General features: G+C 37.2%; 5 protein-coding genes and 1 long non-coding RNA gene across 8 annotated transcripts in view; 5 read left to right on the forward strand and 1 right to left on the reverse strand.

Moving 5' to 3' along the window:
* RIOK1 (RIO kinase 1) overlaps window positions 1-123 on the forward strand; it is a 2,342-nt gene extending 2,219 nt beyond the window's left edge. Inside the window, exon 6 of the mRNA XM_018020159.2 lies at window positions 16-123. Coding sequence (XP_017875648.1) covers window positions 16-123 — 108 coding nt within the window. The remainder of the gene's footprint in view (window positions 1-15) is intronic.
* On the forward strand, window positions 7-1,415 carry LOC108622372 (DNA repair protein XRCC3). 2 transcript variants are annotated; one of them, XM_018020218.2, is made up of 5 exons: window positions 7-272; window positions 345-542; window positions 636-766; window positions 846-1,058; window positions 1,124-1,415. In XM_018020218.2, exons 1-5 carry the CDS (start codon window positions 182-184, stop codon window positions 1,331-1,333), a joined length of 843 nt encoding a protein of 280 aa, XP_017875707.1. In that variant the 5' UTR covers window positions 7-181; the 3' UTR covers window positions 1,334-1,415. The 2 variants fall into 2 exon arrangements, with proteins under 2 accessions (XP_017875707.1, XP_026667219.1); XM_026811418.1 differs by having other exon boundaries at window positions 345-464.
* On the reverse strand, window positions 1,345-2,624 carry LOC108622371 (RNA pseudouridylate synthase domain-containing protein 1). Its single transcript, XM_018020217.2, has 4 exons — window positions 2,243-2,624; window positions 1,931-2,174; window positions 1,586-1,862; window positions 1,345-1,521 (listed from the first exon to the last, which is right to left on the reverse strand). Exons 1-4 carry the CDS (start codon window positions 2,444-2,446, stop codon window positions 1,359-1,361), a joined length of 888 nt encoding a protein of 295 aa, XP_017875706.1. The 5' UTR covers window positions 2,447-2,624; the 3' UTR covers window positions 1,345-1,358.
* A 6-nt stretch (window positions 2,625-2,630) lies between these two features.
* On the forward strand, window positions 2,631-12,461 carry LOC108622366 (E3 SUMO-protein ligase RanBP2). Of its 2 annotated transcripts, XM_026811405.1 has the most exons (11): window positions 2,631-2,912; window positions 3,002-3,104; window positions 3,427-3,652; window positions 3,716-3,892; window positions 3,967-4,279; window positions 4,352-9,990; window positions 10,077-10,204; window positions 10,285-10,831; window positions 10,910-11,152; window positions 11,231-11,575; window positions 12,345-12,461. In XM_026811405.1, exons 2-11 carry the CDS (start codon window positions 3,033-3,035, stop codon window positions 12,374-12,376), a joined length of 7,722 nt encoding a protein of 2,573 aa, XP_026667206.1. In that variant the 5' UTR covers window positions 2,631-2,912; window positions 3,002-3,032; the 3' UTR covers window positions 12,377-12,461. The 2 variants fall into 2 exon arrangements, with proteins under 2 accessions (XP_026667206.1, XP_017875695.1); XM_018020206.2 differs by lacking the exon at window positions 12,345-12,461 and having other exon boundaries at window positions 2,631-3,104; window positions 11,231-12,148.
* Window positions 12,462-12,485: 24 nt separating this feature from the next.
* On the forward strand, window positions 12,486-13,300 carry LOC113463996 (uncharacterized). The gene is made up of 2 exons (XR_003388832.1): window positions 12,486-12,881; window positions 12,957-13,300. It is a non-coding gene; the product is annotated as an uncharacterized LOC113463996 (long non-coding RNA).
* Window positions 13,301-13,471: 171 nt separating this feature from the next.
* Window positions 13,472-13,812, forward strand: part of yip2 (yippee interacting protein 2) — a 4,443-nt gene continuing 4,102 nt past the window's right edge. Inside the window, exon 1 of the mRNA XM_018020214.2 lies at window positions 13,472-13,738. Within this exon, the coding sequence (XP_017875703.1) occupies window positions 13,720-13,738 (19 nt within the window). The 5' untranslated portion in view covers window positions 13,472-13,719. The remainder of the gene's footprint in view (window positions 13,739-13,812) is intronic.

Genomic DNA, 13,812 nt, shown 5'->3' on the forward strand with positions numbered 1-13,812 from the left:
AGGCGCGCATAATAGGTACGAAAAGTAGCGAAAATCGTGCGTGTGTCACAAAAAAATATTTTTCAATTAATAAAATTCCACTCCTTACATCCTCGTATAAATAATACACATTTGAGTTTGTAACTTTCTGTATTTGAATGTTTTATAAAACCGCCATCTATTTCTCGTTTTTGATTCCCGAATGAGCAATTCGAATAGTCTTTTCAGTCTCCTCGGTGACTATGTAAATCGATGTAAATCAAGATCAATCAAAATAATGGAAGACTATTTTGGTATTAAAGTTGAATCGCTGTTATAGATGACATTAAATGGATAATAACTGATATTTCGTTGTTTAAAATTAGAGAGTGCGAGACGAGTAACGAACCGTGAAAAGTACCTTTCAACTGGTTGTTCGAAATTCGACGAGCTCCTTCAAGGTGGTATCTCTAACCGCGGGATTACACAAATTTACGGAGCTGCAGGTACAGGGAAAACGCAAATAGCTTTGCAATTATGTTTGACAGTGCAGTTACCCGAAGCAGAAGGTGGTTTTTCTGCGGGTATTTACCGAATTAAATCCTTTATAAGATCGCCAATAAATAGTAATACTTTCTTCATTATTTCAAGCATGTTTTTTCTTAACGGCTATACAGGTGCTGTATACATATGTACTGAATGTGGATTTCCGTCGACAAGATTGCAGGAATTATTACAGAAATTGGAAACGATTAAAAATTTTGGAGTAAACGGAGACTGCATATTCGTTGAACATGTTTCAACCATCGTAATTATTATAGGATTCCTTTAAATCAATTTTTCATGACTTGGTAATGTAATATACACAAAATTGTTTGTTCTTATAGAAAAACTTGGAAACATGTTTGCTCCATAGAGTTCCAATATTAATGTCTGCAAAAAAGATTGGTTTGATAATTGTAGATTCTATTGCTGCTCCGTACAGAGCTGAGGATTGGCAGGACGAATCTACACACAGAGCACAAAGTTTGAGAACAATTGGTCAACAGTTACACAAGTTGTGTACGACGTACAACATCTGTGTTGTCTGTATCAATCAGGTAAAGGGAGCAATTATTCTTAGCCTCTTGATTCAGTTGTGTACATTATAAAGATTATTACACAGGTAGCAGGGACAGTGTGTAGCAATGTTCTTAATGATAACTCGAGTGAAATACCAGCTTTAGGAGCAACCTGGACAAGTATGGTAACTAATTCCATACAATTGTATAGAAATGGTTCTTCAAGGTATGCCACTGTCAAGTTGTCATCGAACGTACCAGAAGTAACTATTCCATTTGAGGTTCAAGCGTGTGGAATCAAGGCAGTAAATTGAATGAAACAATAAAAATCTAAAAAGCTTAAAATTTATCTTGATTCATAAGATTATAAATGTCAGAAAATACATCTTCGTCCAACACTCTGGCAATATTTGTTGGCAACCATTGATTTCTTGAATCAGATGCTAAAAATGGATCTTTAGTCTGTACATCTAAATTTTCAATGTCATTATTCAATATCAACCTAAAAAAATGAATATTGATATAAAATTCACATAAACACTATTATATTCGACATACAAGTATACCTGAAGGAATGTAAAAATGTCCTATAAGGTTCTACATCTTTCTTTTCGCTATATGTATAATCTCCTATCACTGTATGACCAATATATGAACAGTGCACTCTTAGTTGGTGTCTTCTACCTGTACCAGGACATAATAGAACTTTAGTAGCTGGCTTTCCATTTCTAAGACCTCTTTCTAATACCATAAGAATTGTATATGATTTTCTAGGTTTTTCACAAAACATGCTGTCACTGATGCACATTTTATGATTACCCTCCTTTTCTCTGGCATCAGCTCCTAATAGCATGACATTATTTATATATAACATTTCTATAAATCATTCATCTTTTGATTAAATTACCAACCAATTGCTTTATCAATAATAAGATAAGGTTCATTAATGTGTCCATGAAGCAATGCTAAATAAAATTTTTTGGCTGTCCTTGTCTCAAATGCATGAGAAGCAGTTTGAGCTGCTTTCTTATTTAATGCAAGACATATTATACCACTTGTCACATAATCCAATCTATGTACAAAGTGAAATTCATGAAATAAATTCGGGTTGGCTAAATTAGGTAAAATTTTTGTAAGTTCGATTTGTAAGGTATCCTAAAAATTGTCGTGTTAATCAAACTAATAAACAGCACAGTTAATTTGCAAATAGCTCCTATATATACCTTTTTCTCAGGATTATTACTGTTAATGTACATGTCATAAGGTTTGTAAACAACCAAGAAATTTTCACTGTGATACAATATATTTACATCATTTTTGTATTTGAATCTAATTAAATTATTTACGTATAATCTTAATAACGTGAAGACTCTGACTAATTTTAATACAAGTATGCTACAGTTGTACAATATTTTCTTTATATTCATTCTGCTTTTTCTATAACATTGTTGCCCATGTATTTTATGTGAAAAAGAAACTAACAACTGCTAATATCTCTGAGCATAAAAAATTAGTAAACGTTGTTTCATGTGTACGACACGACGCGTGAGATAATTACATGTATGTGCACGAGTGACATTGTTTACACAATTTGTTCTTTATATTGGTTACCTGTCTGATTGATTCTAATATTTTGAACTCCGCTTATAACTTCATACTGGTTGCAGTTCATTGTGCAACATTGATTTTTATTACGTTCTACGTGCCAAACCGGGTATAAAATATTGACAAGTTAGTTTATTTTTCGTATTAAAATCTAAATAATTCTTGCAGGCAGATTACTTTGTGTGAAACATTAACATATAGTATTTTAAATATTTAAAAAACTATTTCAGGGGGCAGCACCCAACTTGAGATTTCGTTGAGTTGAGGCCGTTTGAAAGCGATTTTGTGGTGCGGAACAAGTCTTATCACGGATTTCGTATCACATGACGGTGTTTCTATATTAATTTTAATTGAACATCAATTATTAATTCTTATAGTGATTGTTGGAGAAACCATTACACTGTTGAAATGTTCCGAACGAAGAAGGACGTCGACCGACACGTGAAAGACATTTTTATCAAACTCAAAAACCCAGAGGAGGTAAGGTTACTTTTTGAACAGAGAATCGTTATTTCTCACTACTTTCAAATAGGGCTACTATACAAATTATATTGAATTATTCGGCAATTCCGCTTACTAAACCATCTCCTCCCTTTTTATACGCACATTGTGCACTTTTTACTTTACGTCAAGCGTATTATATGTATATCAACCGAGGCCTTGACTCGCAAAATGATACAAACATGCACATGCACTAAACTCGATAAATCGAGTGAAAGATAAATACTTCTCTAAAAAATGAAATTTTTATATTATTACATATACTCTCTATTTTAATAAGTATAAAAATGTATTTTTATAGAAAAACGTACGATGTTATAACATTGCAAAGCTGTATTACCAAGTTGGAGATTATGAGTCTGCAAGAAAGTACGTTTCTAGTTATTTGGAAGTAAGAGATGGGTCAGCTGGAGCTCACAAATTATTAGGTCAAGCTTTTGAAGCTTTAGGACAAAAGGAAGCTGCTTTTAGGCAATATAGAACATCACTTGAATTAGAACCTAAGCAAAATGATCTTCTCCTGAAAGGTACCATTTGACATCTATTATTGTCTATTAAATAGTTATTTTACACCTTACAATGTTTTTTAGTATGTGAATTGTTATCTGTCATGGATATCAATATGGATGTGAATAAAATAAAATATTGGATAGAGAGGGTTGACAAAGCATTTCCACACCACCCAGTAATCTTTGAATTAAAAGAGAAAATGCTAAACTTGGAGAAACCGAATGGGAATTATGATGATCTAGAAAAACTTATTACTTGTACGTATCTAAATTTTCAATAATTTAGACACGTTTATCTATAATATTCTATATCTATAACATTGGTTTTTTAGCTGAACTATCAGTAAGACAAACAGACATATATTTACAAATCAAGTTACTCAAACACTATATAGAAAAACATAGGTATGAAGATGCTTATAATCGAGCTATCGATATAGAAGGAACACACAGCTACAGAAATAATATTGTCTGGTATCAAGCACTGAGTGAATTGCTTTTAAAGTGTAAAGAGACTAAACGGTCAGAGTGGACATTTTGGATATTTTACATATCCGTCTTGGAAAGATGCGCAGCACTTTGTATCAAAGAACAGGGTACACTGTCGAAAAGAAGCATAATAGACGTCACTCAAGCAGTATTTAAGTGAGCATTATTAATACAATATACATGTTTCGTTAAATTCAGTATTAGTAAATTACGACGTTTATGTTACAGTTTCGATCAAAACCTGTCTGAATTTAAATCAAAAAACTTTTCTAATAATCCCACGTTCATTGAACACATGCTACTGCACATGTGGGGACAGTTACATTTTCACATTGCGTGTTTACTTCTGAGAAAAGCTAAAGCAAAAGAAGACAGTTGGTCAGAAGCAGGAAGAATGTGCGGACCTCTTTTGTTGACTGCATTACACACTGCGCCTATAGATCCTACTGCTGTATGGATTATGCATTTGAAAGATAAACTTAAGAATGTAGTGCACGTATGGTACAGGGAAGGATCATACAGATGCAGTCAAGTTGGTCATGTACTTCTCGATTATGCTCGTGAGAACACTAAGAAACTATTGGATAGGATTGATAAATATTCCGTAGGTTCGTGGCGAGAACAAGTTTATCGAAAAATCTTTATCGGTCGATTATACCAAGAAAGCAGAACAAAGTCTTATTTCGTCAATGCTTTAGTCACAAATCCACCATTGCGTTTATGCTCGTATAATGAACTGAAACGATATGATGAAATATCGGAAGAAGTATGGCCAGATTCACTACATCATCAAGTTTGGCTCGGTCTGAGAACTCCTGGTTCACAAAATAAATCTAACGAACCTCATCCGAATCAAACGTCACGCGTGTTTTGCGAATTACAGTTCTCTGTTTATAATTTACATCAAGCAGCTCCTGACGGCTTGAGCCGGCTCGATATCGATGCATTCTTAAATGCCACTATTTTCTGTAGTGCTTCAATACTTGAAGAACAGCACTTTGGACTCTCAAATCCTGAAGAACTACCTACATTGCCAGCGGACCTTACGAATACTCTTGCCAGTTGCGCTCAAGAACAGTGGTGGTCCTACGCCTACAAAGTGTATTGTATGGACAAACAAAAACCGCTCGACGAAGATCTTGGAGAATTAAGATTACATCTGCAGAGGGGCTTAGAAGTTGTTCGCTGTCTCGGGAATCACGGATTACATCCTGTTCTGTTAGTTCATCTGGCACGAATATTTCATTACAGAGCGAAGACGCTGAAAGAAGAAGATCCGGAAAGCAGCGATGTACCAGATTTAGAAGCACGGTCGGAAATGTATTGGACAGCCGCGATACCTCTCCTCGAGAGATTACAAAATAATCAAACTATTCGTATAACTAATTCGAAATTTTTCAATTATCAAGGAAGGAGTATGAACGACGTGGAATTGAATAAAGCTCTGGAAGAAGGTAAATTGCTTCTCGCTCAACGATTCGTACGAAACAAACAATACGAGAAAGCGATAGATGCGTTACAAGCGTTAAAGTGTCCCGAAGCTTCGTTTCAACAAGGCCAGATGTATGAGAAACTCGCAGATGAGATCATCAATACTATACCTAAAGAGAGTTTAACGTCCGACATGAGAGCGCAACACATAATCATGCTTTCCAAAGCAAGGGAATGCTTTTATCTAACACTGGATCGTTTACGTAGTCCAGGAACAAATCTGAAACATCCCTTGAACTCTGAACTGTCAACGCATATTACCGATATCGAAAATAGATTGAAGAAGATTGATCCAGACTTGAATCGGGGTGATTTAAGCAGAAATGAATGCGACGGGATGTCGGATGAGAGTTATTCTTCTGCTCATAGCGCTGTTGATCAAGCAGTTACAAATACGGGGTTGAACGCTTCCGTTATTAATATGTTGAGTACTCCGCACAAGAACGCTCATCGTACACCGAAACAATCCAGCACACCGTACAGACCTCAGCATCAAGATCTACTGGATTTGTCGCGATATCGTTCGGAGGCACGTCCAAGTCCTGAACGTCTCGACGCTCAAATTCGTTCGCTGAATCAAATGATCCATTCCAAGGATGGCATGATACAATCGATAACTGAACAAAACAAGACTATACTAGAATTAAATAAATCAGTAATGGAAAAGGTCGATAAATTGGCGAAGGAAGTGGCAGAACTGCGAAGAGAATTTCAGAAGCAACGCGCGCAGCCAATTACCACTGTTGTTCCTAATTTAGAGGAAGACCTGTTCCCCTTGAACGAGGACGATTACAACGAGTTGAACTACAATGCGAATCAGGCAGGAGCCGCGTCCTCGATATCTGGAAATATGTTTCAATCACCTCGGCATCCTTATTCTCAGCTGGTATATCCTCCGGCGGCTACGTTCCAAGGATATTATCCTGGAATGTCATTCAACGATCCAAACTCCATACCCTCTTTGTATCCTCCAAGCGTTTATTCGATGCCTGTACTATATCCCAACGCTAACGCTAACACCAGATCGAAGATGCCTGAGAATATACTTCAACAGGGCCTATTTATGCCACCTGCAAATCAACCGTTGCAAATTCCACTGCAAAAGATAGAAACATCCAAGCCAGAGACGACGATAAAGGATGCACCCGTCAATAAAGTTCCACCGGTCAATGTTGCTATCACTATTTCCGATACTCTTCCAACCACGGCGCCGGTCGTCCAACCCACGCTTAGCGTAACGATTCCGCCACAGTTTAGACAAGGATCTTCTTCGACATCGATCGCCACGGAACAGTCCGTACCGCATTGTTATCAGATATCCATGCCTTCGCAAGCCACTATACCAACAACAGTGAACTTGCCACCTTTGTCGAATACTATTACGACTACCCCGGCAACTATTTCCGTGACGGAGACACCGAAGCAAGATACAACTGTTTGTTCGATTGGATCTCCGAACACATCGGACCACGAGCATGATCCCATACCAGATTTCGTCCCCGTCATACCATTACCCGCAGAAGTGGCAGTTACTACCGGTGAAGAGGGCCAAGAGACACTGTTCTGTGCAAGAGCCAAACTTTACCGTTTTGTGGATAATGAATGGAAAGAACGTGGTGTAGGAAATGTGAAACTGCTCATGAACGAGGAAGGAAAAGTTCGTTTACTTATGCGTAGGGAACAAGTATTAAAAGTATGCGCGAATCATTATCTCATGCCGGATATGGAATTAACTGCTAAATCGAATAACGAGAAGGCATGGTTCTGGGTTGCGAATGATTTTGCCGACGGCGAATCTAAGGTGGAAATGTTTTCTATCAAGTTTAAAACCGTTGAGGAAGGCCTCTCTTTCAAGGAACATTTTGATAAAGCTAAAGCAAATCTTCCTCAGTCTCTTGAGAAAATAGCTGAAACTACCACACGTGACAAAACGTCTACCATTGTTGCATTGAATACTGTTAAGAAGACGGAAAAAACAAAACCAGAAGCAGAACAAATACCGAAGCAGTCCGCAGGAGTAATTACACCCACAGAAATTGTTACACCGAAAACTGGTACAACCACGACAGTCATTGGTGGATTTTCATTTTCATCGACACCAACTGTACAGAAGATAGCTACCGTCGAACCTGTGAAGCCTCCTCCCAAAACTGATATCAGTCCATTTGCTAGTTTCACTTTCAATAAGGCAATCGCCGTGACCAATTCCGAAAGTTTTCCAACTGCAGTACAGAAAAGCACGACTTCCGGAGCTATCGTCACATCTCAGTTCAACTTCTCCTTTGGGAAACCAACAACTGCTTTGCAAACGGGGATTGTAAGTACAGCAGCAACTACTGTTAGCAGTTACAGTGCGCCGATCACGTCTTCGCAACAAGCCAACGTAACTGTTACCAGCGAGAGTGTTTCTCAATTTTCGCTTAGGAGACCTCACGTGCCCGCGTCAGCCGCAATTGTTTCAACCATTGTGGGCGTTCAAGATGCCAGCAAGTTCGCCACACAAAATGAACACGAGGAAACATTGTTCAATGAAAAAATTGATCTCCAATATTATAACAGCGATATGAAACAATGGGAGAACAGAGGCACTGGGCAGATAAAGATTTTGTGGAGTTCGAAATCGAACAAAATACGCCTATTAATGATAGACGAAACTAGTTCAAAGATCTGCTACAATTACAACATCTCGGCTAAATCCCAGTTTAATCGGCCAGTTAAGAAAGATAGCAACATGGTTGTTTCCTGGATCATCCAGTATGGAGCCGACAATTTAACCGGAATGTTCGCTGCATCGTTTAAGATCGCTACTCAAGCGATTCAATTTCATAGTATGATTACTGAAATGCAACAGAAAATGGTGAAAGATTGTATAACTGCTGAGAACGTGAAGAAACCAGAAGTTGCATCTAGCCAAGTTACACAACCGAGTAAGACTCAGGCTTCTCTTTCTGAAATGTTCAAGCCGGCAGCAGATTCTTGGGAATGTAGTACTTGCTACTTAAGAAATAATGGGTCGGATGTGAAATGCGTATCGTGTGAAGCCGTGCGTCCTTCCGTTAGCAATAAATCAGCTACAGTTCCTTCGAATCAAGTACCTCTTTCACAATTGTTTAAACAGCCAGCTGGTTCGTGGAAATGCAAAACTTGCGACATAGTTAATACAATTGAAAATAATTATTGCGTTGCCTGTGACACGCCAAAGGATCCATCTCTTCCTCCTAAACCCAAAATCGATGGTTTCCAAATAAGTACGAACTCTTCCGGCGCTGCGCTAACGTTCGGTATCCCGCAGGATGCTTCGAAGCAGGGTACAACTGGTGGGTTCTCATTCCGGTTTCCTGCTTCTACCGACGTTACCGCGAAGTCTGATGCTGCTAAAACGGATACGTCAGCTGCAAAGTTTAGTTTTGGGGTACCACAAAATGCGACAACCAACAAGGAGACCACGTTTGTGTTTGGAGTACCAGGAAAATCGTTTGGGTTTAATTTAGCTACAAAAACGTCTCCAGTCAAGTCTGGTGGCGAAGAAAATAGCGAAGAGGAAGTAGAGGAAAGCGACGATATTTACTTCCCACCAGCAATTCCATTACCAGACAAGATTGAAATTAAGACAGGTGAAGAAGACGAGGAAGTTCTTTACAGTCACAGAGCGAAATTGTTCAGATACGATAAATCGACCTGTGAGTGGAAGGAACGTGGTTTAGGAGATATCAAATTATTACGTCACAGGGAAACAGGCAAGCTGAGGTTGGTAATGAGACGGGAACAGATATTGAAACTTTGCTTGAATCATTTCGTCTTTCCTGACTTGGAATTAAAGCAGAAAGATGAAAAAACGTGGATGTGGAACGCCGCTGATTACAGCGACGGCGAAATCGAACACACTCTCTTTGCGTGCCGTTTCAAAACGGCCGACATCGCGAACAGTTTCAAGGATATAATTGATGAATCAAAGAAGAAGGTGTCGCCCGTTGAAACAGCGACTGAAGTGAAAGATTCCCCAACGCGAGATATCGAAGTTCTATACGAGATGAAAGTTACGCCCGAGGAGAAACAAGACGCGTTAAAGTTGCAATTACCAGAAAATTTCTATGCCTACAAACAGAAACCTGATTGTCTCGGATGTAGAGGTTGCAGGGAATCAAGCGTGCCATTGTTCCCGAACGGTTCCTCCGAAAAATCATTTCCAACTACGACACAATTTCCTCCGAAATCTGTCAGCTCGAGCGAAGTTATCACATCTCAGCCATCGATTTCAACGACTACTGCTTCTCTTTTCGATCCCGCATTATACAACGTCTGCTCACCGTTTGGCGTGACTACGGAGAAATTTGGATCTCACTCCGATACGAGTAGGAATCAACAGTTGTGGAAAGGTGGCAAATACTTTTTACAATTTTATTCCATGTTAATTAATTCGTCAGATCATAGGATATGGAGGATACATTGCGTTCTCTTTCAGGCAATGATACTGCGAAAAAAACGGAAAATATTGATAATGCGAATGAACATACATGGCCTCAAACAACTCTTCAGAGTTTAAATCCTACTTTCAAAAAAGATGGCTCGATTACAACAGGGTCTACAGTTGTACGTTAGACAGAAATTAATTTTAGATGAAAGTTCAATGATATCTAGTAATATCTGCTGAACAGAATTTTATCTTACAGGGTACGACATTTTCATTTGCGGCAGCAACATCTACAACGCCCACAATGTCCATATTTGGAACATCGAAAGTAGACATGGGAAAAAATATTTTTGGCGGGACGTCAAAAAAAGATCCTCTTGCAATAATGAAGCCTAGCTCCCTCAGTGGTAGTGCAAATGATTCCGAACCAGTATTTTCAAACAGTTTTAATGCTCCACCGACGACAACTACGAACACCAGAATTTCAACCCTGCTCTTTGGGTCTACCACATCTCCCTCGTTAACCACTACAACTGGAACAATTACGTTCGGCACGGGTACAGAATTCAAGACTTCAGTATTTCCTAATATGTCTACACCGTTCACGTTCAACGCATTCTCTAACGCGAGTACAGCCCCGTCACCATTTACGACGTCAACTCCTGCAACGACTAACTCTGTTGAAGCGGCAACAGGGACGTCAAAGGAAACTGAAAAAGATGTTGACGTCACATCTTATTTCCAAATTACAGACGTTTCGTTCTCAACTTTAGCAGCCAAAAGTTCTCCAGCATCTTTCAAATCAGGTAATTGACAAATTACGTGAATTACTATTTTCAGACAATTGGGAGTTTAGAGACTGATTAAAATCATTTTTGTGATAGATCCAAACTTTTCGTTCGCTGATGCTGGAGCACCGGTATTTGGGTCTAAGTCGAACGTAGCTAGCAACAAATCTGTATCAAAAGAAAAAGAAGTTAAGGAAAACAGCGGTCAGAGGCAGGAAAACGAAGACGAGGATTGCGAGCAAAATGAGAATGATTCCGAAGGTGAGCCTCATTTCGATCCTGTCGTACCACTACCTGACATCATCGAGGTGCGAACTGGAGAAGAAGATGAAGAAAAAGGTATGCATTAACATTAATCGTTTGAAGGAAAGGAAGAAAATGAATGTGTCTTCAACGATCACTTATTTCTTCTTACAGTATTCTGTGAAAGAGCTAAATTATACAGATACGATAATACGACGCGCGAGTGGAAAGAAAGAGGCGTTGGGGATATGAAAATTTTACATCATGCGATACACGGCACTTACAGATTGCTATTGCGACGAGATCAGGTTCACAAAGTAGTATGCAATCTCTTGCTTACTCCTGAGATACAATTTAGCGAATTATCCTCGTCGGATCGTGCTTGGGTATGGGCAGGCATGAATTATGCTGAGGAGCAATCGAGTTTAGAGAATTTAGCAGTTAAATTTAAAACTTCGGAACTGGCAAAAAATTTCAAGGCTGCAGTCGACAAAGTTCAACAGATATTAAGAGAAAGCCGTAAGGAATAGGATGAAAACCTCTTGTTTATAACGCTTTTCCTCAATTTATGATTCTTGCTTTTGCTGCATGGTACATCCGTTACACGCGTACTATGTATGTACAAGAAGCATTATTTTTTTATTCTTAAAAACAATGTAGCTTTATTTATATTCATATATGTAATGCTATTTAAAAATATTTACAGCTAGGTAGATTATTTGAAGACAAAAATGAACGTAAAAACATCTGTACTAAAAACTGTTTTGTTATTTTTTTATAAGTTATGTCTGTAGAATATTTTGATTGAACATATATCTGATTTTAAGTTTAATTGTGATACTTGGCGATGATACATTGATTTTTAAGTTTTACATACGTAACTCATTGAAAGGCATTGCAAAACAACAATTCTATTACTACGATGAATAAAGTTATTTATAATATGGCAGTGTACTGTTAAAAAATCCAAGTATAAATCTCTTGTCAACAAATTTTTAACAGCTTTTGCTAATTTACCGTTATGTCAAATGATTTGTACAAATACATGCTATCCTTATAAAGTGATTGAATAAAACGTGATACGAAAGATAATATGAACCTTTTTAATTGATTAAAATGAAAATTTGTCTCGATTTTACACGTGTAAATAAATATATGTATTTCATGAAGTAATCACACTATTAACAAGCTTATTCAATTAAGTTATTACTGCTTATACATAGAGTTTCCCTTATCATAATTAAAGCGGACATATAAATAGTGATTTGTGACTTTTATTTAAATGCAGGTAAGAAGAATACGAAAAGTAGATTTACATAATTAATCGATACAGATATAATTAACGTTCCGTCTCATAAAGGTGAGCGGAAAATAATGCATTTGGACGGCAATTGATTGCGCGCTGACACCATAAAACGTGATACGAAAGATAATATGAACCTTTTTAATTGATTAAAATGAAAATTTGTCTCGATTTTACACGTGTAAATAAATATATGTATTTCATGAAGTAATCACACTATTAACAAGCTTATTCAATTAAGTTATTACTGCTTATACATAGAGTTTCCCTTATCATAATTAAAGCGGACATATAAATAGTGATTTGTGACTTTTATTTAAATGCAGGTAAGAAGAATACGAAAAGTAGATTTACATAATTAATCGATACAGATATAATTAACGTTCCGTCTCATAAAGGTGAGCGGAAAATAATGCATTTGGACGGCAATTGATTGCGCGCTGACACCACTCATGAAGCGCACATTATGCGCCGTCTTTTATTTGGTTCAAGTTGCGCAAGAAATGTATAAGTTTTCTCACGGTACGTGATTCATAATATATTTTTCGAAATATAAAATGATGATATACAGTAATTATTCTCGATTGATTTTAACAGGAAGTTGATCTCGCGCGCGAGGCGGATATCAGCGAAGTGTACTATACGAATAATAAAAAATAATGATAAACTCCGTCATATTTCTTCTAATACAGTGTCGTATTTCTTGTAAACGTAAACCCATTTAATTTTAGTTTAGTATTACTGATAGGAACATGTAAAGTATGATGCGTTATGACAAATATGCGGAGACACAACATTGACAGATCAATGTATTTGATTAGAATGTTGTGGTTTACTCTAGATACGCGTATCTAACTACAGTTCAAACTTAATGTGATATTTAAACAAATTTTATTGCTATTTATAGAACTATTTATTATAATAAAATTGTATACATGTTCGGTGATGCGATTATCCTTCATCTGAAAGTAATATAATGAATTAAACGTTTTAGAGTTCAATTTATACGTCCATTAAGTCAATTGTCTTTGTGCTTGATCATTGAATTCCAAAGCTATTTGTTTTTCATTTTTTGAAGAAATTTACTTGGCCGTCAATGATAAGGCGGAACCAGTTCGCACACTCGTGAAGAGATGGTATTACCCATCAAGTTTCTGATGACGCAAGCACACGACTCAAAGTCTAAAGTTCATTCTCAATTCCACTGTAAATTGGTGTGAGTATATTAGCAACAAGTATTAAGGTACGCCAGTATTAGGTACATACACCAGTAGGAACAGAACAATACTGTGCGCACAGTAGTTTGAATTTGTTATTTGAGTACTTAGTTCCTTTTACAGTGCAGAAATTTTGTTAAATCATGTCCAATATAACAAAAGGTATTTTAAATTTTTATTATAAATTAAGGAACAAATTTATCAAGTTTAAGAATTTCTCTTATACACGTTATTAT

Source organism: Ceratina calcarata, unplaced genomic scaffold (assembly GCF_001652005.2).
Source record: "Ceratina calcarata isolate Rehan_Ccalc_2016 unplaced genomic scaffold, ASM165200v1 scaffold219.2, whole genome shotgun sequence".
Taxonomy (NCBI): domain Eukaryota; kingdom Metazoa; phylum Arthropoda; class Insecta; order Hymenoptera; family Apidae; genus Ceratina; species Ceratina calcarata.

Coding starts and splice junctions, on each gene's coding strand:
- LOC108622372 (XM_018020218.2), top strand. CDS start 182: ATGAGCAATTCGAATAGTCTTTTCAGTCTCCTCGGTGACTATGTAAAT. Junction 767..845: donor TTGAACATGTTTCAACCATC/GTAATTATTATA, acceptor TTGTTCTTATAG/AAAAACTTGGAAACATGTTT. Junction 1,059..1,123: donor GTGTTGTCTGTATCAATCAG/GTAAAGGGAGCA, acceptor ATTATTACACAG/GTAGCAGGGACAGTGTGTAG.
- LOC108622366 (XM_026811405.1), top strand. CDS start 3,033: ATGTTCCGAACGAAGAAGGACGTCGACCGACACGTGAAAGACATTTTT. Junction 4,280..4,351: donor GTCACTCAAGCAGTATTTAA/GTGAGCATTATT, acceptor TTTATGTTACAG/TTTCGATCAAAACCTGTCTG. Junction 10,832..10,909: donor TCCAGCATCTTTCAAATCAG/GTAATTGACAAA, acceptor TTTTTGTGATAG/ATCCAAACTTTTCGTTCGCT.
- LOC108622371 (XM_018020217.2), bottom strand. CDS start 2,446: ATGAATATAAAGAAAATATTGTACAACTGTAGCATACTTGTATTAAAA. Junction 2,175..2,242: donor GTAATAATCCTGAGAAAAAG/GTATATATAGGA, acceptor GACAATTTTTAG/GATACCTTACAAATCGAACT. Junction 1,863..1,930: donor TATTATTGATAAAGCAATTG/GTTGGTAATTTA, acceptor TCATGCTATTAG/GAGCTGATGCCAGAGAAAAG.